The sequence below is a fragment of the Acipenser ruthenus genome, chromosome 30 (genome assembly GCF_902713425.1).
Source record: "Acipenser ruthenus chromosome 30, fAciRut3.2 maternal haplotype, whole genome shotgun sequence".
Lineage (NCBI taxonomy): Eukaryota > Metazoa > Chordata > Actinopteri > Acipenseriformes > Acipenseridae > Acipenser > Acipenser ruthenus.
Window position 1 is genome coordinate 14,762,105 of NC_081218.1, and position 27,031 is coordinate 14,789,135.

The 27,031-nt window shown below is 41.6% G+C and overlaps 1 protein-coding gene across 4 annotated transcripts; it reads right to left on the bottom strand.

Annotated features, from left to right (window-relative positions):
- Positions 1-1,648: 1,648 nt before the first annotated feature.
- On the bottom strand, positions 1,649-25,844 carry LOC117964478 (lysine-specific demethylase 5B-like). Of its 4 annotated transcripts, none has more exons than XM_034908056.2 (28): positions 25,257-25,843; positions 18,181-18,258; positions 17,585-17,707; positions 17,192-17,362; positions 16,509-16,565; positions 15,111-15,245; positions 14,675-14,768; positions 14,119-14,222; positions 13,292-13,450; positions 12,771-12,890; positions 12,028-12,186; positions 11,167-11,348; positions 10,320-10,482; positions 9,780-9,899; positions 9,163-9,357; positions 8,706-8,887; positions 8,437-8,561; positions 8,163-8,313; positions 7,728-7,842; positions 7,151-7,506; positions 6,122-6,260; positions 5,817-5,996; positions 5,218-5,376; positions 4,392-4,856; positions 4,087-4,171; positions 3,619-3,824; positions 2,931-3,239; positions 1,649-2,501 (listed from the first exon to the last, which is right to left on the bottom strand). In XM_034908056.2, the coding sequence occupies exons 1-28, from the start codon at positions 25,407-25,409 to the stop codon at positions 2,340-2,342; spliced, it is 4,647 nt and encodes a 1,548-aa protein (XP_034763947.2). In that variant the 5' UTR covers positions 25,410-25,843; the 3' UTR covers positions 1,649-2,339. The 4 variants fall into 4 exon arrangements, with proteins under 4 accessions (XP_034763947.2, XP_058861133.1, XP_058861135.1 ...); XM_059005150.1 differs by having other exon boundaries at positions 14,110-14,222; XM_059005152.1 differs by lacking the exon at positions 16,509-16,565 and having other exon boundaries at positions 25,257-25,844.
- Between the last annotated feature and the right edge of the window lie 1,187 nt (positions 25,845-27,031).

A 27,031-nucleotide genomic window follows, 5' to 3' on the forward strand; every position in this document is an offset into this window, starting at 1 on the left:
ACATCATCTGGATCTTATTAAACGAGTAATCTGTAAATTTCTTTAATGTATTTTTTGTGTAATAAATGACTGTGCTGTCAACTAGCTGAGCACACTGCTAGAGTTTCAGACTTCTAAAGCATGTGATTTAACAATTTGACTGTTTCTGACTATGACAGAAAAGTACAGCTGAAAAGTGGTACAACCCCACTTTTCCCAGGACGTCTGGTAATCCGATACAATCCAACCCTTTTAACCAAGAGAGAGGCATGCGTATAGCATTGCTGCTGGTCAGAGCAGTGGTGCTCGCTGAAGGTCAGCAGTAGATATAACCTGCAGAGGTCTGCACACAGATGCTCAGAAACCCACTTTTAGAGGTTTGCATTGAGATAATGCAGATTACCTTTGACCCTGTGTCCTTGATGTACTGAATGTGATGTCATGGGTTTCTTGGTTTAAGTTAATATTGCTTTGAGACAAATTCAGAATAGAATATCAACCTCTGGCTTCTGCAAAACCTGGACTTCTTTGGTAAACGTCTGTAAAAACTGAAAATAAAGGTTCTTGATTTTGAGAGAGACAGGAGCTCAGATTAAAACAGGAAGTCAGATCCAATGTACCACCAGCAAGCAGTGTGTGGTTCTTTCTTTAAATACACAGAACCTCTCAGCTATATAAAGCAATGCCATTATCAATTTCTCCAACCGGGATGATGTAAGCAAGCGGTCTTGAAGGGGTGCTGTATTTCATTCACAGTTATAATCTTTATAGAACATCAGCTTTGGAAGTCCTCATGTACCGGAATTGGAGTTTGTGATGAGACTGACCCCCAAATAAAAACACACTCAAGGGGTAGTTACTGAGACACAGCAGTTGCACAGCCATGTGCCTGTAGTAACAGGCACGCAGTTTGCATTAACCGCACTAAATCCCTTGGGTAAAAAAGGTTTTGTTTTCAGCAGATCAACCCATGCTGTTGTATAGCTGAATGTGCTGAGCTCATCTCCTTCTCCTGCACAGATAACACCGATATATAGACGGGTAGCTGCTAGGAGGTCTCAACTGCCTCTGCAGATCATGCTTTCAAATCACTGCAATGCCATCAAGTCCAGGAAACATAGGGCTGCATTTCTAACCTTGCTTTTATAACAGGCAATATTCATTACATTTTTTAAAAGAAACCGATTCATTTGTGATTCATATTGATCCTTGAGAGAAAATCATGCAAGCTGCACTACTTTCCAAAGTTCAATGGACCTCCAGCTGTAAAATAATCATCCATTTCTCAATCCACAGACGCGCAGACGCTTTGTAATGTAAAGCGGAGTCCTGCATCAGTCTACAAGGATCTAATTAGAGTCCAATGCCATACTGGAGTAATGGAGATTGTGCAAGTCTACGTGTGTCACACTAGGAGCCAGTGCTTTTCAAAGGCTGATAATCAGCTTCCCTTGAAAAGACCCAGACTGGGTGCCCTTTAGTTACTCATTTGAAACCAGGCTGAACTCTGTATCACAGCATCTGAAGTGTCACCTGAATGTGGTGTAGTTAAAGATGCATCATAAGAGTACCAAATCAGGAATTTATATATATGTGTAACAGCATACAAAATGAAAAAAGATTCATACATACAATACACAGTTCAAACACACCCAAAAAAAAAAAACAGTAACAGAACAAAAGGGTTTTATTTCACAATATAAACTGCAACACTTGAAACAAACTACCCCAAAAGAAAGCCAAAATACAGCTGTGGCAGTTACTTTACAACGTTCTTTGTGTTTGCTACACCGCTAGTCCATCAGTGTGACCCTACCGTCTAACAGAAAGGGTTCTGTACATCAACCAATGCTAAAGCACCAACACACTGTTCAGAAGAGATTTCAAGCCACTCAACTCAGACATAGACCACTTATTGCTCAGATAAATAAATCTAAAACTACAAAAAAAAAACTAAAAACAAAAAAAATGTAGATCCAGATGCTTGTACTAGGCAGCGGGCTTCCAAAAATAAGTTTCTCTTGTATTTCATTTTTTTTGGTGAAAGATTCCCTGCACCCAACATGCAGGAAAATCCCAGAGTGAGGTATGAAAATTAATGTTGTTCTTCAAAAAAGGTGCTTCATTTATAAACTCATTCGCCAATGGGAAGGAAACCCCTGCAGCACACTCAGCATCCTGCAATGTTAGACAACGACAAACAGTTCATAGGAGGAAAAGAGAAATAAAAAATACAAAAGTGACCAAAAAGAGTGTAAAAGTTCTGGAGAAGGATCGCGTGAAGTAGCACCGTTTATAGGGGAGGGGGTTCAGTTGTACACCCAGTCCTGTGGCTCAAGGAACTGGTCATCTTCACTGTTTTAAAGTCCTCGCTTCATCCCGTTGTGTACTTTGTTCTGCTCATCCTTCACACTACAGTGGACACAAATATAGTCCTCCTTCTCAGCCAGTTCAGCCGAGACGCCCACACAGATCTGATGGAACCACTGGTTACAACTACCGTCGCACTGGACCCAATCCACCTTGAGAAACAAAAACAATGAACAGTCAGTTTGGAAGCATTTCCCTTGTATAATTCACAGCATTGTTCATATAAAATGTACTGCAAACGTGGCTTACCTGTGCATTTGTGACTTGCCAAATCGTAAAGCAAGGCTGCACTGTATTAGGATGGCATAAGTTTAATGCCATTAGAGCATTTAAATGTCAATACTTAAGTAACCGAATAATGGAACTCCTAGATCTTCACACATTGAAAATCAGATGCTTTACTGCCGAGTTCAATCCAATCTCATATTGAGCAGCCTAGAATAGCATAACTATTCTTGCACTGACTGGAGTCCATATCCAATGTTAATCTAGTCAACACAACTGGACCCATTTGATGTAGTTGTGAATTTAGTTGTACAGTAGATGTTCGAGAGAGAGATAATGCAAAGCTAAACACTGACCTCGTCTCCCTCTGGCTGCTGGCACTTCACAGCAGGACAGACAGCGATATCCTCCTCAGAGTCGTCCGAGTAGGAGAGATCTGACAGCAGGGACGGGGAGTCTCCCTGCCTCTGCAGCTCTCTCCCAGGCTTGCTGCCGCTGTGAACCTCCTTTGATTTCTCCTTGTTCAGCTTGAGTTTCTTCAGGGACGTGGCAGGCTTCTTCACCCTCTTCTCCCCGGTCCGGCCCTCCCTCTCCCTCTCCCGGCGCCTCTTCTGTTTCCTCTCCACTGTACTTGCAGTTTCCTTTTTAGGACTGCAGCATCCATCCTGAATAAAACACAGCATGTCAGAAACCTACAGGAATCAGGGAGTAGGAGGTTGCCATGACAGCCACAGCATGGGAAAAAAAGCCCATGGAAGATACCTCAGTCAGCTAGGTATAGAAAATGAATCTCCTACATTGTAACAGATGTCAAGCTTCATTAAAGCTTGGAGAGCTATAGATACTAACCCAAGTGATGTCGTGTTATCCTATGCCTACAAAATGTTTCCTCACCATTGGATGTAGGTGCAAATGCAAGTCTCATTTAGATTTGGTTGCCTCCACTATATGCCCAATCAGGTGTATTCAATATGACTGAACACACAGTGACAGACAGGTAGTTCAGGATTAGCTTGTTTCACTACAGGGCAGGATATTCAGTACCTCGCGGCGTGACGGGCTCTTTCCCTGACAGTTCTGCTGCCTGACTCCTGCCGTTTCACAGTCGGGCCCCGCTGGTGAGGTATGGTCTGTGTTCTGCTGAGAATGCAGTCCTGCGTGCAGAATCTGGTAGAGCTGCTGGATTTCTGGCAAGGAGACCTGCAGGAGCAGCGCTTCCACCATCAGCTCCTCCTGATCAGCACTGAGACCTGAAGAGAAGGGGAAGAGATATGAGAGACCGGGACAGAAGAAACCAAACTGCCTTCTACCATTGCATTCCAAATGATATGCAACCCATAGTGCTCTTTGCACAGGTTTCTATTTTAAAAAGATGAAACCAAATAAAAGGAATAAAAAATATATTTTTTTTTTTATATAAATCACACAAAGTCACGAAGCCAACCTAGACCTGAAGTGTTACACGCCCCCACACAGTTAAAACATGTGGTCACTATGAAAGCAGACACTAACCCTGGAGAGGAATGCATCTCTGTTCAGTATAAAAGGCAGTCTTGTTCCACTCCTGCACAGAGCTCAATGGTGCATCACTGGGGCACTGGAGGCGACAATAGCAAACAGATTATCCATAAAGAAAAAGGGAAAAAAAATAAAATAAATAAAAGACAACCGAGCCAAAAAAATGAGTTAAATACAACATAAATAGTAATATCACAAAGCACACTGTTACAGCATTACATACACCAAGTAAGTGAGCCCTGGTGATCAGAGTAATGCAGTTACTTCAGGACGTGTATCCACAGAATCGGGGGCCCTACCTTTGTGTTTTCAGCAGTGAGAGGCGCTGTCCCTTGCCATCGGTGGTGTGCTGCATGAGCCCCGACTCTCTCCTGTAACGAGGTGCAGATCTGCTGGGCTCTGTTCTGCCAGTTCACAGTCCGTTCAATCACGAAGCGCAGAGCGTCCCCCTCCGGCAGCCGCACACGAATGCGCTGTAGAGCAGCCAGCAGGGGCAGGATCTTCTCTAAAGGGGGCTTGTCTGAGCGCTGACACGTAGGGCAGAGCCACACCTGGGCCCCTTTCTGGCTGCTGGGGACACACGCGCTGTGGAACGCGTCCCTGCAAAGTTCACACTGTAGCATGGCGCCGGCTGGGGGCTTCTGGCACACACACACTTTCAGTTCCGCAGAGTCTGCAGTGGGGAGCAACTTCGCTTCATTCGCAGCTCTGAGGGAACCGAGCGCTTCCATTTCCTTTAACCGAACCTCAGCAAGAGTGGCCATCTGTTAGGGTGAGAAACAAGAAAGATCCATCACAAACACATCAGAGAACACTGTCAAGTATCATACTCCCACTTGCAATAGCATTCTCAACCTTCCACACCAAACATTACCAAGACACTGTGGTGTAAATCTGATTAATTAGCAGCAGATTTCCCAGATTCCAGAAAGTTATATAATGAGCTACAGTGGAAGCAGCCTAAACCAACATGTCTCACTCTTTCTAAAATGCATCCCATGAAGTCTTGTTGGCTTGTGTGTTCAGGGTTCTTAAATTCCAGGGCCAGTGCTAGATTTCCTGAATGATTTTTGCTCCAGAGTATTCCCTGCTCCAGTGGCTGTCTGCACAGGTTTGTGTACTCACTGCAGATGCAGAGTCCTTGCTCTCACACAGGGCTCTCTCCACATCACACACACTGTCCAGTTTTGTTGTTTTCTTCTTTGTGCATTGCACTGGCTCCTTTGCCTTTTTGGGTTTTCTTTTGAAACCCCCCATTCCAACGTCACACCTGGGACACAACACCTGAAAAAAAAACAAAAAAAAAAAAAAACACATTAACTTAAAAAGGTGCAACATACACCAACAGTGAAACAGCACATCTTTGAAAATGGTAAATTGTATTTTATACAATGTTATTGTAATATGCTGCCATTTGCAAGTCTTCAGAACTGATAAATATGAAGTTGTGGTGCAGTGTTGTGTGGAGTAGCAGATGCTGCTGCATTTTTTTTGGAGATATTTCAGAGACCACCACTTCACTTGCAGTATATATATTTAATTGTACAGGGATATAAAAGCTCAACACACATGCTGTGTTCTAAAGCAAAGTAGAACGCCCACGAAAAAAATGTGTTTAACCGCTGTTCTTTTGAATGTACCATCTTTAAAACCAGCAGTGAGACTGGGATGCATTTTCCTTGCTTGTCTGTGCCTGCTGTCTCCTTTCAGATCAGACTGCTTACCTCCAGAAGAGAGTAGGGAGAGTTCTTCATCAGAAAGGTTTTAGCTGCACACTCTTTCCACGCCTGGACCTCAGTGACCAGCAACTCCAGTCTTGACAGGGGGTCCAGCTGCACAGGAATAGCTCGGCCCCTCAACACCAGCTCCGATAGAGTATCCAGGACAGGCACACGCCCACCGTGCTAGTGAGAGAAACAGCACAAATCTGTTTATAACGCACAGTTTACACAAGTCTGGTCATTTCAGAATGGATTCGAGCAAAATGCCATTGCGGTGAGGTATTGGATGCACGTTTTGAATTGCCCACCTGAAGTGCTTCTACCTCCAGCAGCCACTCTTCAGCCCTCTGGACAGAATCTTTGAGAAGTACACAGTTCGGGAGATGAGCAGGGATAGCGTCCACTTCCTGAACAGCTGCTGCCAGAGTCTCAAGCGTATGATGGGGCCTTAGAAAAAGAAGACAGCTTGGGTGAAAAAGAGCACAGGAGCACCCGCTACACCCAATCACAAACCAGAGGTGTGTCGACATACTGGAATGTGGAGAGACTGTGGGAATGTACATGAGCACTGCACATGGAGTGGCTGGTTGAAGTTTGTATTGCTAATATTACTGATAAAACACAATGAAGCCAAAAGGCCAATATGAAGAATGCAGTGCTGTCTTAGTAAAATACACAAACACCACTGCAATGACAGAGTCCCTCTTTTAATATACTGCTAAATTGTTAAGGGCAGAGAGGACATCAATCTCTCAGGCTCATGAACCATATTTAAAACACACTGCCATTCCACAACTACAGTACAGCTGTGCCATTAGGAGCTCCAGACTGCTGCGTGTGAAATGTTTTGACAAGAAGCCAACACAAATCTCACAATCGTTTTATCCAGTTAATCTCTCAGGAAGTCCCTCTGAATTCCAAACGCTACCCTTGCACATTTCTCTCCGTACAACCACGGTGTCACTTTTTAAAGCAGCTTTTAATAAATATACGTCAGTCTTTTCTCCCCAAATGCTGCACATTGTTATCACAGCTACAGCTTTTGAAACAGGTTGCCCAAGTCACTCTAGCAACAATGGCTGTGCCCATTTAAAAAAGGGCGTTAAAATAACAGTCGCTAAAAATAGCACAGATTTTCTTACAAAGATTTAATGGCTTATCTGCTTAACACCATATAGACCCAACGCTCAACGTTGAATGTTTTTGTTCTAGATACATCTCGCAGTACTCAGATCTGGTTCATTTAAAAGACCAAACTGTTTTTGGGTAGGTAACTGGACTGCTAAATATTTTGGTTAAATCTGGTGGATTTAATATATTCAACCCTTATTTCTTACCTTGCTTTAATCAGGCTCTTAGCTTTGTCCTCCCAGTGTTCAGAGACAGTCAGCAGCTCCTGAAGGCGGGCCATGGCCTTCTCCACTGACGGGTGAGGGCTCAGTCCCACTCCCAGGTCAATCAGCCTCCTCATGTCATCCAAGGACAGGGCGCTGGGCTCCGAGGAGGCGCGCTGTACCTCCTCCAGCCAGTGAGCCTGCTCCAGCCTCCCCCGCAGGACTGGAAGCTCAGGCAGCTCCATGTCGAAGTCAAAGCTGACATCCAGCAGCTTCTGAATGTCAGCAGCCCGGGGCTGCTCCTCAGACAAGACCTTCTGGCTGTGCTGCTGGAAATCCTCTGCGCGGTTCAGAAGGCTCTGAAGACAAGCACATTTTTAATGAACCAGCACCCATACAGGATGAACGTCGAGCCCTAGCTGTGCCATGCTTTCCCTGATACGTGTGAACGACAATTAGCTTGGGGGTAGATTTTGCTTAAGTTTAGTGTTTATAAACATTGTCAAATCGAACATTTCTTTTGCAGCAGAAACACCTTGTGGAGATCAAAAAGCTGTAGTTTCTATTTTTAATGACTCACCTTTAGTAAGGGGGCCTGGCTGATGCTGCATGGCAAACTGTACAGCTGTCTGACAAAAGAACGAAGTTCATCCACCTTCAGCTGATTCTGGAACTTGCCTCCGCCAGAGCGATACCTAAAATGCCCGGACACAGATTAAGCCATGACACTTACGAACCAGAAATCATATGAAAACTCATATATTCGACTAGGCTTATCAGGTAAAATGATATAAATCAACTACAAGGTCTGGATGGAGGACACAATTAGAACAGGGCTGGAACAAAGAAGGGCCAACTTTGGCCACCCCTGCCTTAAGTACTAGACCATGGAGGTAGATACTCTGAGCTCCATCACAATGGATGATGGTTTTTAGATGCATCTAGAAATTGGAGAGAGAGAGAGAGAGAAGCTTCTCATTCATATGGCTGTCACAATCACAAAGACACAGCTTACCTGGTTTGTCTCTTCCCATTCAGCAGTTGCTGTGCCACTGAAGCGCACTTCTCTGCATCCTGGGTCACCAAACGTAAATGGCGAAGAAGATCATTGTCTGGAAATGTTTTCCTTTCAGATTCTTCTATCAATGCTTGAAACTCAGACAGACCTGTCAATCACAACGACACATAACCCAAGTGAGCAGTTTTTATTTAGCGGTTTCAAAACAACTTCAACCAATAAGGGTGGGCTGGTCTGGATTCAAATCACAAGCAATGGTTTATAAACTTACTCCTCTTTTTGTCCATTTTAGCTTCAAGAATGTCATTTACATGAGTGGCCCAGTCATCATAGGATTCTGCACGCAGCTTTATTGCATTCATCATTGGATACAGGTCTTCCAGTGCAAATCTATACCTGCAAGCGAGAGGACAGCACACTGACATTGTAAAACTGAACATCAATCCAGAGAAAGGAGGATATAAACGGATCTCAAAATGCAAGGAAAGCCGTTGCCAGTGGGTTCACTCTGAAATGAAAGCAGTGCTCTTGGTCTCTTACTTGAGTGTGTAGTTCTGTACTGGACAGAAGCAGAGATCCTGGATATGGTAGAGACACACCAGCACTCCAGGGCTGCACGGGCAAGTCAGGGCAGACAGGTAGCAAGTAGTCCTGCACTTGACACACTGCCGCTCTTCATCAGGTAGGAGATCATATTCCATTCTCTCAGAGTCAATCACACCCTGAAACAATAGGGGAAATCAATTACTGTAAAAGGTTATACACTTTGATCAATGACTGAGCAGTGCATTCACAGCACCCATCCTTTAAAAGATGGTTTAAAATCGCTTTGTTTAATTTGTTGTGGGTTTATTTAAAATACGTTTGTTTCCCAGCTAGTTCTAAATAAAGAATTCTTCAATTCAATTTGAAGAGAATATTCCGCCATGAAAAACCCATGTATGTGCACAGATTCAGAAATCCTAAACCCCACAGCATGCTCCTCAAACACACTAACCATCCTCCTCACTGCCTCTCGCAGAGTCTTCTCCTCCCTGATCATCACCGCCATGTCCTTCTGGACAACGGAAGCCAAAACAACGTCCAGCCCATCCGCTTTGGCAGCAATTTTACAGATCATCTCATCGTGGGAGAACACACAGTACCGATTCAGGATACGATAATGGTCAACACACTGACGACCCAGCGGGACCTGGAAAGAGAAACGAAAGCTACAGTGGTGTGTACAGACCAGAGGAGAGGGTTATTAAGAGCCATGTTTCAGAACACTGTACTGACAAAACATTTAAAAAGAACTTCTCCTGAAACAATTTGCTGCATTTCATTACATTAAACCTGCTGCAAAAGTATGATAAAATGAGCCGAATGTCAAGAACATTTAAGCAAGCTAACATCTACAGCCAAACGGACAGTGTGTTGTGGATGCTACTAGCTACTAGTGATTGAGGAGACACTGCACTGGTTTCTAATGGAATGCTGTACTTTGCAAGGAAGGTCAGCAGCTGGCTTGTGTTTGCGTTACACCACCACTTATAAAATCCTTCAGCAATAGTTGTTTGATTAAAATTAGCCAAAATACCTCATGTGAAACACATTTGGTTTCACCTTGCTTACCCAGTCCATGGTGCAGAAATTCACAGCCTCTGCGAAATTGAAGCCCTGATTAAAGCCACTGTGGTAGGCTCTGGGAAAGGTGACCACGAATTCTCCAGCACACTGATTAGTGCGATAAATCTGCAAGAAAATCACAGAATTCAAATAAAGCCAACATACAAAATTACTTGAAAAGTACCACCAGTGTCAGTAAGTCTTAAATGAATGTCATCACATGCTACCCTGAAACAGACATAAAAGAAAACTGTGTGCGACAGTGGAGTAATTGCTTCTGGTGATGAGGTTACAGTTCAACAGTAAACTTTAAACAAATGTCTAGCTTCACTGACTCAGAGAAACACTAATCTTGGTTTGTCTGTTAGCAAGGTACTCCTAAGATTAGTGCTGCTCAGAATCTGTGAAAGCACACATCATATCTGAAGGACTAATCTAGACGTGTGTCTTCCCATCCCTAGAATGTCCTTGATACTTGAAATCCTCAAAGTGAAAGTAGAGCAGTTTGTGTCTGTGCTTCGTGATGAGGTAGAGGCAGGTACATACTGGAACACCGTGGCTCATCAGGGTGTTTGGGTTCATGATTGTCACAAGCTGGTGTAACAGGTCAGGCTGGGATTCAAATAGTTCCGGAGCCAGTTTCTTCATCACATTCTCCAGCTGCTCTGCAGCATAGCCTGGGGCTCCGTACCACGTTTTTGGCTCCCCCCTGCATAACAATCCCAGAAAAAGAATAAATAGATATGTACAATAGTAAGAGGTTTCCTACATAGCTCAGCATTCAGATGCGAGTACCTGGAACATGTGTGTATGTTAAGCTTCAGATTTGGTCAAACCATACAAGATTGCTCAGGACTAAATGCTAAAGTTGGAGACCTTGATTCCGTTACCCTGAAGAGTGAGTTTTTAAACTTGGATGGGCATTCCTGATCACAGTGGGAAAAGCAATTTCCAAGAGAAAACATAATAAGTGCAACAGACGTCGAGGCAGGTGCGTGAAAGCAGCATTAAAAAACTACAAAACACTATCACGAGACAATGACACACATTCAGAGTGTGGATTTTAATCTAAAATCACCAAGGTGAAAGGAGATCAAATGATCAGGGACAAGCAAACAGATGCTGCATTCCATGGCAAGCGTGGTCTTTTAAAAAGATGACTAAGGCCACTTTTCGCTTCGGCATGTACTTTAACACGCCGTTATAGCTAGGGAGGGGTTAAAGCAAGCAAGCCTTGCCCAAGATCACAAGTAAATCAGTGGCTGAGCTGGTATTTAATCCCGAGGCAGACTGGCTTTAAATCACTACGGTCCGCTTCCTTGTTAAAAACAGGACATTAAAACAACAGCAAAGGAAACACAGTCCCTCAATGAAAGGTGTTGCAGTTCCTTACCAGTGCAGATAGTTAATGGAATAGCTCCAATGGTCCTCGATGTGCCAGCAGAATGAAGAGAAGCACATCCCCACATACAGCCAGGGTAACTTCATCCCGCAGATATCAGCAGTAATGTGAGTAAGGACGGAGGGGTCCATCACAGGCATGTTGTTCAAGTTCCAGCCACAGTCTAGGTAACGCTGCAGAAACAAGTTGAAGGTATTCAGGCATTTCATACTCGCAAGCAAGCTGCACAGCCATAGACATATCTCAATCTATACAGCAGTTAGACAACTACAGTCCTGGTCTAATAAAAAACGTTAAATTCTGCAAGGAAAAAATGTTAAAAGGAACGAAAGACCTGCAAACCTGTTTATTTCTTAAAGCAATACCAATTTTAATATATGAATAGCTATATATTGAAGAAAATCATCCTGACCCTCAGGCCACAGTAGTTTCTTTAAAGAAACTTTATATAAATATATATATTAGACATGGCAAACCAGCCCTAAAAGGACCAAAATCTGCCACTGACTTTATTATCAGCTGGCTTTATCATGGCGAAGGACACATCCCACCCACTCAGTAGAAATACTGTCCTTGCTGAAAGATACAGATGAAGAAAAATACAGGATTCGTTACCTTTCACATAACATATAAAAACACTAATATATATGTTGTGCCCTGTTAGGTTGTCCAATTTACAGTAGTGGAGACACCAAAGTCTTTCCCTAAAGTTCTTCATGCATGCAAAGCATTTACAAACATGTCATTTGAGGTCACACTATAAGGAGAGAGACACAAAGTGCAACAGAAGTCCAATTAAAGAATAATCAGTATATCACTGCACACAGGCCAGCGAGATGAATAAAGCAGTACCTCATCTTGTGGAGCCAGTTTAAATCGTCCGTTCCGAACAGGGAATCCGCTGCCAAACTCCTTGGATGCAATATCAGCTCCATACTCCACAGTGACATCTTCCTCAACAGTACTAACTAAACGCCAGAACTCCTTCTCCACCAGCTCTGTGGGAACCATCTGGAGCACACACAACACAAGTCAAAAGACATGCATTGCAAGTTACTTTCCTGTAAATGCAATGGGCATGTCACACTAAACCCTGAGGTTGCTCCTTTCCCAGACTCAGGTGCTAATCCAATACTTTCACTTCCAATTGTAGCTGGTTCAAACATGCAGCAGCTCGAGTCTCAATCTCAACTCTGCCTTAAAGACTTGAGTCTGGCATACATTAGGGAGTGTACCAGGGCAACAGCAGTCATGTCACGGTTTGGCTAGTGCTCCCACAATCTTAAAACTGACAGACTGAATTCCATAATGTGCTCCTCTGCAAGTCTGAGCAACAATACAGAGCGAGACTGGGGCCATCAAATCAGTTCTTTATTTGGTTGAGAGGGTATTTTAATAGAGGCTATGCCTCTGAACGGAGCAGGCTAGGAAGGTCCCTGTGTGAGAATAATTAGGTATAATGCTTCAACTGTATTGCTTTTATTTTTGACTTACAAAATGCTGCTTATGGACAGCACCATGTGATGCTAGTCACTAAAAGACAGGATGTAAAAGTCTGTTGTATTGAAAGTTGTAATACGCCAGTTTGAACTCACATGGACTGGCATGTTGAAGTAGTCAGACTTGAACGAGTCGGCCATTTCTCCAAAGGCACGCAGAGAGTAGTCTCTGCATGCTTGTTCAAAGCCAAATGCTTCCTGAGGCTTGCTGCACTCCTATTAAACAAAAACAAACAGGGTTTAAGAAATCCTACATAAAATCGAGTACCTAATATTACATTACTATCATACACCTTGTGAAACTAACTGGTAAGACCAGCAGCAAAAACAATCTTAATCAAGAGCAGCTTTGAAAATGACTGCTCAAATACAAATTCAAATGATGCCTATTAACTTCAGTCTCCTAAAGACTTTGTTTAAATGTGTATAGAACATGTGGAACACATATGGTGATCATTCTTGTGTTCCTCTTCATTACAACCTTTCAGGACTAAAGTTGATTTGGTAGATCTAAAGAATGCAAAGGCTCAAGGGGGGGGTGGGGGGGGGGGGAGATGAGAGGAAGACAGTAGCAGACAGAACTATGACAATGAGAAACACAAAGCAGATCCTATTACCTGAGCCAGGCACTTGGGGCATCTCCAGTCTCCCTTGGGGACATCGTGAAGAGGTGGAATGAGACAAAAGGTGTGGTAGCTATCATCACAGCCATCACACAACAGGAGGCGATCTTCATCACTGCCACTGCCACAGACCAGGCAAACATACAGGTCCACCTACAGATCCAGTGCAGAGTGCTTAATGACATGCACATCCAGACACACCTCTTTATACAGAGGCTCTCAAACTAGAATGCATGGACAGTGCTCTTTCACCCTTTACATTTTAGTTGGATTCACATTAATATTCTTTCTTATCTTTACATGTTTCATTGCAGTTTGTTTAGTGGGATTGGCCCTGAACTACTTTGGTAACAAACTCAGTATACAAAGTTTACTAGTCCTTCATAATTACACATGGACAGAGCACACCTTGAAAAAATAATGCACCCAATTATAAGGCAAGATCAATTATTTTTTTTAAAACGCTGTATGTATTTGAATAGGTATTTTGCAAACTGAATGCAATAATGACCCAAACTAGTTAGCTAATAAGAACAAACTGCTGCCTTGAGGTTTTGAAGGCAGGAAACTCAGAGACCCCAAAACAGCAGGATGTGTGAAAGGGACATAAAAACCACAGCCCCCCGTTCTCAGATTACCCCCCGAGGGAGCCAATAAACGGGCATCGGCCACTGGGTTTGGAATAATAAACAGTAAAAACCCTTTCAAAACCATGGCTGATTGAGAGATGCATTAAAGAAAAGATGTGCTTTATTACCTTACAGGGTATAGAGTCCCACATTATCCTAGTGGAGCAAAGAGTCCACACTTACTATACTCACTGCCGGGATGGTTTTTTTAATCCTCGACTTGGCTTTCTCAGTTTCAGTGATATGCTCCTTAATATCCACGGGTTCCTGTTTCACTGTAATAGGAATATCCTTCTCTGTAAAAAAAATACACATTAAAAAGCCATGGTTCAGCAAGTAGAAGGATTTGAAATTTAACCTAATGATATATTTTAACAGTAGAGGCATTTGTTTTATTCAACACATGCTGTTAAAACATTACAGGACGCCCAATTGTTCGAAATAACTGGCACTCTCCTTCAGGCTTGAAGCCCCTTATTTATAAGGCTTGTTTTGGATGATGTGCTAAATTGTGGATGTCTATAAAGTCAACAAGCAATACTTTTGCAGTAGGCATGCAGTTTAATTTGCATTTCAGCATTCCTTTAGGGAGCTTAGGCACGGGAAACCATGGATTTAATTGATCCTAAAACAATTTTTGGGGATAAATTTGAACAAGGACACAGTTACCTTGTGTATAAGTCTATAAAACGTATTCTTAAAACATGTGGGACCCAAGCCAATTCCTTACACAAGTCATCAACCTTACCCATTTCGTTCTTTACAACTACAGAGCCCATTCTTCTTCTCAGGTTGGGCTTGTTGTCACAGGGCTCTCCTGGTTCAGTCTTCATACACCCTCCCTGGAAACAGCAAGAGATGAGAAATGGACCACCAATCTACCACACCTGTTACAAAATCCTACACAACAGGGAAGCACTTCAACCATCTGGGTAAATGTTTATTCACACAAAGGCCCATAGCGAATGCTAATGTCCAGATAGTGTCCTGCACAGTACAATGTCACTGGAGTGCTCACAGACCTCATACTGAAACAGGTTTCATTCAACCTCATACATCCGTGTTTGTACATCTTCATTTCAGCTGAGGACCCACGAAATCATTTGAAATGTGCATCAGAAGGATGGCAGTGGAGGTCTGCTCCAGCTCAGTCTCCTGCACTGGGCTACACTAATGAGACTCACCTCTGCTCTCATGCGCTTGAATCTGCGGGCTGGAGTGCAGGTCTCTGTAGGCTGTACAGACTGCCTCTGGGCTAGATCATGGGGTTTGTATTCTCGGTCCTTCGCATCATTTGTTAAGATTGGCTTCTGGACACACTGGTTAAAAAAGAGCAAGTACATTCAACATAAAGCGAGCAGCTCTCGTTCACATTTCTAAGACAATTTGAAAGTATACGCTCCAGAAGACAGGCAAGGAGTAACCAGGCTGTATACAGTGGCCCAGCCATACATACTGAACTAATCAAAGTCTAAGAGTGCATCCCAGTTTTATAAACTGGAAATGTCTGTTGGCATTTAGGATACAAAAATCGGTTGGGTTGGCATGGTGATTCCTCAGCTGTTAGGAAAGACAAACAAGAATCTGAGACATACCAGGATTAAAAGAATATTAATGAAATGTGGAATGTTTCTAATTAATATCAGGTCAGCAGTTAATTGATGATATATGGTTAGCTCATCAGCTTTGAATTTGAAATTAGAATTACAATTTAGCCTAGGCTAACCAAAATAAGGCTTGATGACCAGCTCTTTCAGTCGAAATGTATGTAGTGAGCTTTTTGCAATACAATGGCTTAATAAATTGTTCAACTCTAAGCAAACATAAGTTTAGAATATCCCAAATCCTCTGGAAATACAATTTTCAGTTGAAACACAAACTTCATACTTCTGTCATGCAAATCTCTGTTTATTAGCTTAACACTGACCAGGTCAAACCCCCCAAAAAACATGACCCACCAACTCTGGCAATAAAACATGTTATTTAAGTTGTCAGTCAAAGCCAAGCATATGGCACACCAGGTCTTAAAACTGCACTCTATTAAGTAAGCCTGATAATATGCAGCCCCCTTTTCAAGAGGCCAACTGCAGTGTGAGAGAGCATTAGAGAAGGGTGCTGAAAACGGCAGCTGTCAGATCACAGGGCTGGGTCCCTTCAACCACAGACACCACAAGAGGGCTGAGCTCACAGCGAGACAACAAACACAGACAAGCACAGGAACTGTCAAGGGGACAGTGCTAGCCGAGGGCTGGGACTGAGTGAGTGAGTGAGTGAGTGAGTGAGTGTGAGGTCAGAGTCACAGAACAAGATGGCCCCCCCAAGGTCTGCACTATCAAATGTCAAACTAAAATAAGGCAAAGGGAAAAGAAAAGTGAAATAGAGGCAGGTCTTCTTTAAATAATCTAACTGCTGAAGGGGGGGGGGGGGGGGACAAAGAGAAAACAACAACAACATCTAGTATATCTGCAGATCCCTTCTGTCTTTTCATGTTCGTCAAGGTGCTGTGAAATCGCCCTGAATCCGCCTTGCACCATCGCTCAGCTAGGAGACCCTTTGGGTTAATATCTAGGAAGCAAACGTACCTGATCCAGAGCTGGAACAGCCACTAAACTCATCAGTTTGGAAGGCGGCTCAGGCGCCTAATGCAAGGGAGAGCTTGGAAAGTTAAAATGGACGTGACCCCATCGGCAGAGGTCACCTTAAACCAATCAATGGCCTACCTGGATGGTACCTCTGCTTTATAGGGGGAGTAACTATTCAACATATCCACTTTTAAGGTGGTTCCTACAGTTACCTGTGTTAAATATCAGCTATCAGTGCGACTCCCCCTTTAATGTGTACTGCTTTCAAATCATCTGTTTAGCACATCAATTCCCTTGTTAATGTGTTGCTGCTTAACATGTACTCTGCTGCAACTATTGGCAGGACATGTCCTGGTGACATATTTCAGTAGAATATCACCCTCTATTCAAATATAGCATTTCAATAGTTACACATGCAGATGCGTGTGCATCTATGGGAAGGACAACAGCAGAATACAAATACAAATTGACATTAAAAGCTTTAAGCAAAAGTTAATACATTTTATTGTGATTACAGCAGCCTCTAAAAGGTAAGTTTCAAAAGTCAAGAGATGCTCCAAAGGTCTGTGCACATTTGTTTTCCTCTCTCTCTCCTGGCTGGCAGATAGCAATTGGCTGCACCACCAGGACACACCCTAACGACAGAGAAAGGAACTGATCCCCAGTGAGCTGTCATTACTCACCAGCAGGCTGGCTCCGGACTGGAAGAGGTTGTACGGGTACAGAATTCTTTCGTAGTGGGAGCGAATGTGAGAGCCCACAGCCTTCCCAGGGGCAAATCCCATCTTCAGTGCTATTCTGGTCCATCTCCTCTCTTTACAGACAATGTCAAACCCTCCTTCATCTGCAACCAACTGCAAAACAAAGAGGTGGAACATTGCAGACTTCCCACACTTTATCTTAATAACCATGCAACCCAGGGTATGTAAACACCGCTTAAAATGGGTTACAGTGAGGGATAAATATTAGTGTGCTCCTATAATGATTTAACAACTTGCCAATGTAAAAGTGCTGCTTTTATCGAAGTACAGAGTTCAATAGAACTGAAACTTCACTAATTCATTTGAAGCACTTACCTTATTCAGTTGGTACAAATCCAAAATCTTTCTTTCCACATGTGGGATTTTTAACGTGCATCCCTGCAGCTCCCAGAATTTGGCTATCTGATCCAGGAAATTGAGTTTTACTCTGGTCTGAGCCTGGATGAGGATTGAAATAAAAAAAATGGACATACTTTAGTGAACAATATGTTTTAATTGAGGTGCTCAAGTCCTTAGAAATAACTCTTCCAACACTGCACAGGTACTATATATCCAGTGCAATGAAAGAACACAAACTGCGATGCTGAAATAGAACTGTCAATTGTTTGACTTAATGTTGCTAGGAACCAAAAAGAATGTGTCTTCATTTTTCAATTCCTGTTATTCATTACTTGAGAAATGTTAGACCCAACCGCTATTAATGTGAAGCTTAAAGATTTCTGATGTAAAAGTAGAAGAAACCATTTTGACCAAATGCCATCCATCGGTGCTGTTAGAATCAGTTGTTTACAGGGGTGTTCTTACACTGGCTGGAGTATGCGGCTTCTCAGTTTTTAGTTCTGTGGCACCTACTGTAAGATCTATTTTGTAAAACCAAGCCACCTAGTACTAAATATAGAGCTAATAGTTACCTCCAGTTCATTGAGCCTCTGAATCCGTGGGGTGAAGTGCAGTTTGTCAACGTCACAAGCAAACGGAGGCTGCCAGTCCTAACAAAACACAAGAGGGGAAGAGAATGAATGAGATTTGCAATAACTGAATATCCAGCTTTCTTGGGGCATCCATACAGCATGCACGGAATGAATTGGTAGAGGTCAGAGTAACATTAGCCAATCAATAAAAGTTAATTTAATAAAAATTCACCTCAACTAGGAGCGAGTTCGTTTTAACTGAATGGACACCAAACTATTATTTAAATTATTATTAAGAGAGTGAATTCCAGAACAGGTTCTACATAATCTAAATACTGCAAGATCCTTTGCTAGTTAGATTTCGCCGATATGCCTGCCGTGGTGAAGATCAGACTGGAAGGGTGTGGAGGGGGTAGGGGAAGAGCAAACAGCCAGACCGACTGGTTTAATTACACAGCATTCCAGTGAACACATACCTTCTCTTCACATAGAAAAAGAAAAACAAAACTACTCACACTTGGTAGTCATTAAAAAAGAGTTCTTGTCTACCGATGGACAGAGTCACACAAAGCAAAGCAGTCCATTGTGTTTTATGATGGCTGCATGCTCCTTCTGAGATTAATTAGTTGCTGCTGTAGTGTGTCTAGTGGGATCCCAGCACAGCAGTTTTATATTATGCTCTGCTCTACAACCTGGGTACACCTAGCAACAGCAGCTGTGACACACACCAAACCACTCCGGTTAGCTTACCTGCTTTGCCTATGCACATACTTCATATAATAAAGAAATCATCCATCCTCATTGCTTTGTATATTGGGTAGTATCAAATGCCTTCACAGGTACGAACTGGAAGATCAAATTGAGCAACCATTCATGATAGATACTAGGAAATAAAGGGTTTCACTGAGGCATAGTCGACACCTTATATATTTCACCAGAGCCAAAAAAATGAAGATAAGTTTTAGACAAACCTCATCAATTACAGTCTTTACATGTCAAGACAGTGTAGATTGGGGAGGGGGGTTGTGGTGTCTGTGGCTTGTGTTACTGATGCAACAAATTACTTAACGTAGAAATATGTTGTGGGGTGTATACCGTTTATGCTGCTGCCAGTACACCCTTAATCATAGCTGCAGCAACAATTAGAAAAATTGAGTTTCCTTCTATTAGTAGCACAACTCTGCGATACCTTCCAATTGTTATTTATAGCAAATCCTGTATTAAACCATCCCAAGTGTACTAACTGCCAGCAATACCTCACACCGTTCACTTCTCTGCAGGGTGGGCTATGTAGTGTCCTGACCAGATAATCCAGCACAGCACCTGCTACAAACAGGCAAACCAAGGCATTTCACAACATCAAACAGGCTGCGATACGCATCGAGGCTCTAAAGACTTTCCACCTGCAACCAAACAAGGTAGAAAGCTGAAGCGGTCAAAGAAATGCGTCATTCTATCCCCCACTAACTTTGCATATTCATGGGTTCATTTTCGCTCTGTGTTTTCAAAAGGCAAGAGTTTGCATAACAGAGCTGAATGAAACCTCCTATATAAACCACACTGCAGCATGCTACTCCTCCAGAAATACAATGGAAGCAACCTGGCAGGATGCTCAGCCGGAGCCCTGGAACAAAACACACAACAATGTGATCTTCTGCCATTGTGAATCCGAGTCCAGGGCTCCCAGCTAAGCCTATTAGCACGGCTGTCACACTACAACAGCCATGGTACCACTCAAGGGGGGTAACAACACAGCCATCAACTGAGGGCAATGTTATAGCCGGCCTTTTGACTCAACGCCTTGCTTCCTGAGCAGGAGCCAGATGGAGTAACAGAGCCCAGTATATAAAAATCAACCTTGTCAGCGATCACACTCCCTGCATTAAAAGCATAGAATGACAAGAGAGAAGGGGAACCTAGAGTAAAAAAAAAACAAAAAAGTGTGGGCACTTTCAGGACTCAAAACGTGAAGGACAAACCACAGAACGTTCACTTACGTTTCATTTATTGCACATTAAAATTCAAGCTGTTTTGGATAACAGGGAGCTACACTATCATATGATGAAACTGGGATTCAAATATTTAACAGATCTGCTTTAATGTATAGTATTCTTGCTTTGTTCAAAAACGTTTCTACAAGCTGAATTTCCAACTTGTATTTCTTTTAAAACCCCAGCCCATCTCTCAGCAGTAGGGGAGGAGAGAAAGAGACAATGGAGCACAAGACCTGTCCAATAGATCACATGCCCCGCCCCACCCCTCCCCGCCCCCCAGGATCACAGCTGGGGATCAGTCCTGATTTCACTGGTAAAAGCCCTTTGAACTTCAGGCTGTGGCAACTGGGCTGCTAGGAGTACAGCCTTGAACTTGCTCTAGAGACAAGGTGGTGGGGGAGAAAAGGGCGGCTTTGTCAGCATTAGTAGAATATAAATTGGAATTAGTAAAATATTTCTTCCATGTGTTGAAGCGTGATCAAGCTACAGTATACAGCAGAATGTTAAAATGCATCACCTTAAAAAAGCAAAAACAAACAAAAGGAAGCACACACAAAGCTGTTACCTAATCAGCTCATGTTTCTATCAGGTTTGTAGGCATTTCCTGTGAAACTTTGCCACCAGAAAAACAAGACAATTATCCTTTCATTTCTACTTTGCTTCCTAAGCTACAAAAAAAAGCTTGATGAGATTCACACTCTAAATCAGCACCACGATCAGGAACTGCCAGAGGTACTGTCCGGGTAAGTCTTGTATAATGGCAGGACATCTTTATAAGAAACACACTAAACAGATGCTTGTTGATCAGATAAGCTTACCTGAGGGATTCAACCTGAGCATTGCTTCATTAAGATTGCACCCACTGTGCACACAGCCAGCCCAAAGGACAAAACAGCAGCAAATGATGCAACACCTCCAGGTATCAGCCTTCCTCAAACTGCTTTTTCACTTTCAATTAGAAAGACATTCAAAAGCCAACTGTCTTGTTGTTTAAGCCTAATTATTAGCAGTATGACCAGGTCAAAACCAAAACTCATTCAAACCTTCAGTGTCAGTGATTAAAGAGGAGCGATTTTCAGGCTGCAAGCCTGTCACTTTCCATTTGGTACGTGTCTCTGTACTGGAAATGCGGTCAAGGGTATCAGTTGAAGAATCAGATCAGGAAGTGGCATTTGTTGCACAGCGGCTGCTGGGGCCTTTGTCAAAACGTTGGGGCCTTTCAGTCTTTATATTAAAGGGACTGGGAACCAGTTTATCTATCATCTCTTACATACTGAAATTCAAAAAAGCAACGGCTTAGCACTCCTAGTAAGCCGATGCCAATGAAGTGTGCTGTAGGTACAATCCCTCTCTACCCACGACATTAATAAATGCTGTAATACGGAAATTCCACACAGCAGTTCCATCAAGCACAGTCGGAGGCAGGTACATTTCCACTGTGCTGCTACAAACATGCGCAAGCTCTCGCAAATCTGACAGGCACAAACAATGTGAAGCCAACTGTGTGTTTTCACAGGAACCAGAGATCAACATAACCAGAAACCATCTGCATATTCCATCCAAGAACGAACCCAGCGGGTTCAATCTGACTGGCACTGCAAGGTAAGCAACGTAACTTACTGCTGCTGTGCATTTGCAGCACATACACATGCATGTAACATATTACATGGCAGCTGTAATGCATTATTAATTCAAAATCCTGTTCATTGAAACAGTCCAGTTTTGATAAATGAATGTCACACTGGGTGCGTACACACCACTGCCTGTTGACTGATTCAGTTGAGATCACACTCAAAGTAGAAGAGCTTTTCTTTCATTAAAATCCAGAACCTGTACGGGTCAAATAGTAGCTAGAGCCGCAGTGTGCATCTGGCATGCTTGGTGTCTCTCGCTAGGACAAATCCCTGGAGCTCATCTCAGATTTGATGGACTCAGAAGACTCATCTCCTTGTATGCCTGCTGTACCCTGGAAGTATACATCACATGCTACATTTTATAAAGGCCCTATAAATCAGACACTTCAAACAATATAACATGGTGCACGTTTCCCAGACAATTACATTCAAACAATCACACAAAACCTACAGAAACAACGTGTTCCGTCTAAATTTGCTCCAAATGTCATCAAAGCACATCCAAACCTCCCATCTTGTGCAAGGTCTGAAAACAACCCTAGCCAGCATGGTGCGTTTCACAACAGTAATCATTAAAGAAGTGGATGCAGCAGCACCACAATTGAGCTCATTAGTATCTTAACCATTCATCTGTCAAAGGCTGTGAAGGTCACGGGAAGATAATGCTCAACAGCAGATCTATTACAGGTTTAGGGCAAACAATAAGGAGGCGCATTGTTCGACCATCAAGGGGTGAATAGAGACACCACTCCCATGATGAAATATAATGCACAGACAGGTTATTTAAAACACATCACATGTGAAATGAGCTGGAATGACATCTAGCAGTAAACTCAGGAGATACTGATAGGGAATTTACCTTGTCCTACATATTAATAACACTTGTATTTGAATTCTATATATACTTCTATAGTAGAATATAAAAAAAACTAAATTTCTATTATTGTTTAGAAGAAATATCTATACCTTTGTTATACATAGAATCCATTAATACACACTCTTACTTAGAGAAAAAATACATTTCAGAATACAAGTGAAAGAATATAGATGCAAACGCATGCATTTCAAAGCCAAGCCTATCACAGCTAGAAAAACACCCAGATGATAAGTGTGTAACATTCAGTTTCCTTCTGAACAAAAGAGTAGAAAAGGGAGAACTAAACGACAGTAATTACAAGGTCACAAATGGCACGGCAAAGCCTCTGTTTGAATGAAAGTTTGGTGAAGTGCTGGTGCAGACTGGCAACATTTACTGTTCTCAGGATACCCCTTCTTTATTATTTCACAGTGGCCATGTTTGGAAGCACAGAAGACACACACATTTATAGAAAGACTACATTCAAAATCAACATTTTACTTTCCAGATTTTAGGACTGTGGTAATCTGTGTATTTTACTTTCATGAGAAATATTTATATAAATGTAATTGTAAACTAATCCAGCTCTTAATTGATCCACAATAATCCCCATATAGCCTCACAAAATGGCCAGATGGAGCACTCCACAGATCCTGTTTACCACAAAGCCAACATGGAGGACAACACCCAATAGCATAGGCCTAGGTGCATTTCTCAATGGGAACTTTGGGGAAATAACCCAAGTTCTTATCTTATGAGAAAATAAATACAAATGATATCAAAACAAACTAAACATTAGGGGCTGCAATTAATCCAAAAAACGTAAAAGGCTGAGTATTTTCCCCTACCATATGGAAAAGGGTTTGAAAAACTGTGAAAGCTAAAAAAGATATAATATGTAGTGTTTAAAAGATGTAAAAAGACGATTTAATGTTTGCCACGACTGCATATACGTTCTTAAATCAACAAGAATCCTTAATCGTGTACAATTTATTAAAGATATATATTTATGTAACAGTCTATTGTATCTCGAATATTAAAAATGCTAGAAAGGGAGCGATTAATATGCAAGTTATATAAACACAAAAGATGGTTTATTGTAAATGCATCATTCAAATACTTTATAAAATTATTAGCACGGTCAAAACTGCTGACTATTTGGGTGAGGGAGACCCTACTCTCAAATTAAAATATTTTCAGGTGTAACACAAAAACAATTCTTTAAAGTATAAAGATTTTTTTCAGTTAAATATATTATGTTTTGGTTTTTTTGTATTTTTTTAAACGTATACTAAATACCCACAACCCCCAAAATTCTCCTCTGCCTAAATCAACTAAAGCGTAGACAAGTCTGCCGTTGCGTCGTTTAAAAAGACAATCAATCGTATTTTATTAAAATAAATAAACAAACATATATATAATATAGCATCATACTTTTACTTGGACACATTTGACACGGTTTTTTGTTTTGTTTCTGGACTTCAAACGTCAGTCTTACTTCCCTCAAGACCGTCCGTGCAGGAAATGAGGTGAAGCAACAAACTTACTCTGAGTATTTGGCCTTGCTGTGTTACTTATAAAAACACTCGCTTCAGCGAATTGCTAAACAACTCTGCCCCAAATTTTATCCCTAAATACATTACAGCTAAACGACACGTTTCACTTTCAATAGACATTTATTTCCCAAACAAAATCCATGATGTAGACTCGAATGATCTGGTCTAAACATGAAAGCCATCCGCAATAACACAGCCTACTTTTAACTAGAATACAATATTTGGAAAAAAAAAACACAAAAAAACAAGCACTACCTTTCTGAACCTCTTATTTTAGTTTCCAGTTTTTTATAACATCGGTTAAGAAAGCGAACGAAAGCTGGTTTAATTTGCACATCGCTTCTTCCTTTAAAAGCATACTTTTCAAGAAGGATACAAACTCAAATGCAGCAAACCACATTTTAAAATAACTCAAGCATTATTTTTGCAGCTGATTTAGAATCAATCCTCGAGTCGAAGGCACGAGAGCATCGAATGTTATTCAATAAAAAGTTATAACGACATCAACTGCCAACGTCAGAATGTTGAGTATTTAAAAAAAATGTGACTTTAACACTAAAATATATATATTTTTATTATTATTACCTACTAGTAGTGCTGTTATATTTAAGCGGAAACATAACCACCAGGTTTGCGGTCCTGCCCACACATTATTCATTATTAAGTCGTAAATTAACTTACTGAGGGACAAAAAAGTTAATTTTTTTTTTTTTTTAACCCCCACCAGATACAAGTACACGTTGTAGTTGTTTTTTGTCTACAATAACAACAATAATATATTTCCACTCCTGGGAACATGTTGGCAAAGTGTACCCCAGGTAGCGTTACTGACAACCTCGACTCAGCCGCACACAAAGGAGCGTCTTCCCTTTAAAGCCCCGAGCCGCCATATTGAAAAGTTTTCTTTAAAAATAAATAAATAAATAAGGGTTCAAACTCTCGGAGGTTTCCAAAAGTAAATTGCCAGGAAATGTTCTCCTAGGGGTCCCCAATACCCGGGCTGCACTTTTTTCTCCCCCCCTCTCCCCGCACTCACCGGCGGCGGGCGGACCTTGCAGATGCCCGTTTTCTCGGCGATGGGACGGATCTTGTTGATGAAAGCGAACGGGTCGGCAAATTCCTCCCAGCTCGGCTCGAAGACCGGGCACTCCGGCGGCGGGACAAACTCGTCGGGCCGGGGCTGGGTCATCGTGCTGGTCGGTGACCAATGCGAAGAAAAGACCGGGTCAGTAAAATCCAGATCTCGCTCAGTCCAGTCCTCTCCTTACAGCGGCGGCTTCCCTTTACTCAAACAACCAGCATCAACACTCACTCTCTCACTCACACTCTCCCCTCTCTCTCACACACACACACTCACACTCACACCAAAACCCAGCTGTGATGAGGTCGCATACACGTCCGCTTCGAAAACTAGTCCCGCAGCAACCCAGGAAAACCGAAGACTGTCATTTAAAAAAAAGACTCAATGCACTCGAAAAGTCACCTTAATTAGGGAGAGCACTGTTGTTTTCAAACCGTCGCACCAACAACTTGTGTTTTTATTTGAAATGATCTATAATTGGAACAGCCACTTCCCTGGTACAAAAAAAAAAAAAAACCTGGCTCAGCCACCAACGGAATTATTTCCTCTTCACAATGTCGTGCAAAGCGGTCTTTTAATAGATAATGCAATTGTAGATACACAGTATTTGGTGTAATAGTTTTTTTGGAGCTTTAACTGTTACGGTAGGTGATGCATTTTGTGTGTGGATTGTGGCTATGGCCCCAGCAGGATTAACATAATTGCAATGCCTAACTACACCCTGCGGTCTCATATAGCAAGGACCCCCAATCTCCAAGAAGACTGGCACAGCGACAGAGGCCACAGTCCTTCTGATAAACCCAGGGGCTGTTTTATTTACTTATTTATTTATTTATTTATTTATAAATAATTTAATAGGGCAACAGAGTCGCTTTTACTCAAGAAAAATCAATTAATCTCCAGTATTATATCTCCAATATTCTGGAAATGTGCACTTACTCATATTCATAATTTTACATCTTCTGTTTATTTTGTGTTGCTATTTGTCATTAAGGCCTATCAAAATAATATCCACTGTTTAGTGTGTCGTTGCTAATAATAATAATAATAATAATAATAATAATAATAATAATAATAATAATAATAATAATTTGACTAGGATATAAATCTCATTATTTTTTGCCTACAACGTTTGACTTTATGTAAGATCGGGGTACAAGTAAGTAATTGCATTGTAGTTTGTAAATATATAATTTTGGAATTTTACGATATATTTATATCCTTTAATACTGTACCTTATTAGGGAAATCAATGTGCCACAACATCATTATCCTAATGTAATAAATGTGAGGGCGCGGCATAGGTGACGTCAACTATTTGTTTGTTTGGTTTCTTTTGTATAATTTTAATCTAATAATTACCGAACAAGGAAATGTGACATTTGTGTGTTTTACCTTTAAACAAATATTTGTGGTAATTTACTGTTATAAAATAAATAATAAGTATTATAACATATTTCTTATAAAGTATAAAGAAACCCATTCACAATGCTGGTTTGAGTACCATGTCAATTATACCTTTTCCTAACACAGTGGCCATTGCTGGACTAATGTGATAAATTAACTATGTAGTAAATATAAGTACATCAAATAAAGTCATTATTATTATTATTATTATTATTATTATTATTATTATTATTATTATTATTATTATTATTATTATTATTATGTTCAAGTATTAGCAATGTTGACATGCGCGGATGGATACACTTCAGAAGACTACCACACGGT

What these genes read in the sequence shown, in the direction of transcription:
- LOC117964478 (XM_059005150.1), bottom strand. Translation starts at nt 25,409, where the DNA reads ATGACCCAGCCCCGGCCCGACGAGTTTGTCCCGCCGCCGGAGTGCCCG. An exon ending in AAGAGCCTGATTAAAGCAAG is followed by an intron (nt 6,261 to 7,150) that starts GTAAGAAATAAG and finishes TCTTTTTCTAAG; the next exon opens with GCCCCATCATACGCTTGAGA. An exon ending in CTCCCTACTCTCTTCTGGAG is followed by an intron (nt 5,377 to 5,816) that starts GTAAGCAGTCTG and finishes TTTTTTTTTCAG; the next exon opens with GTGTTGTGTCCCAGGTGTGA.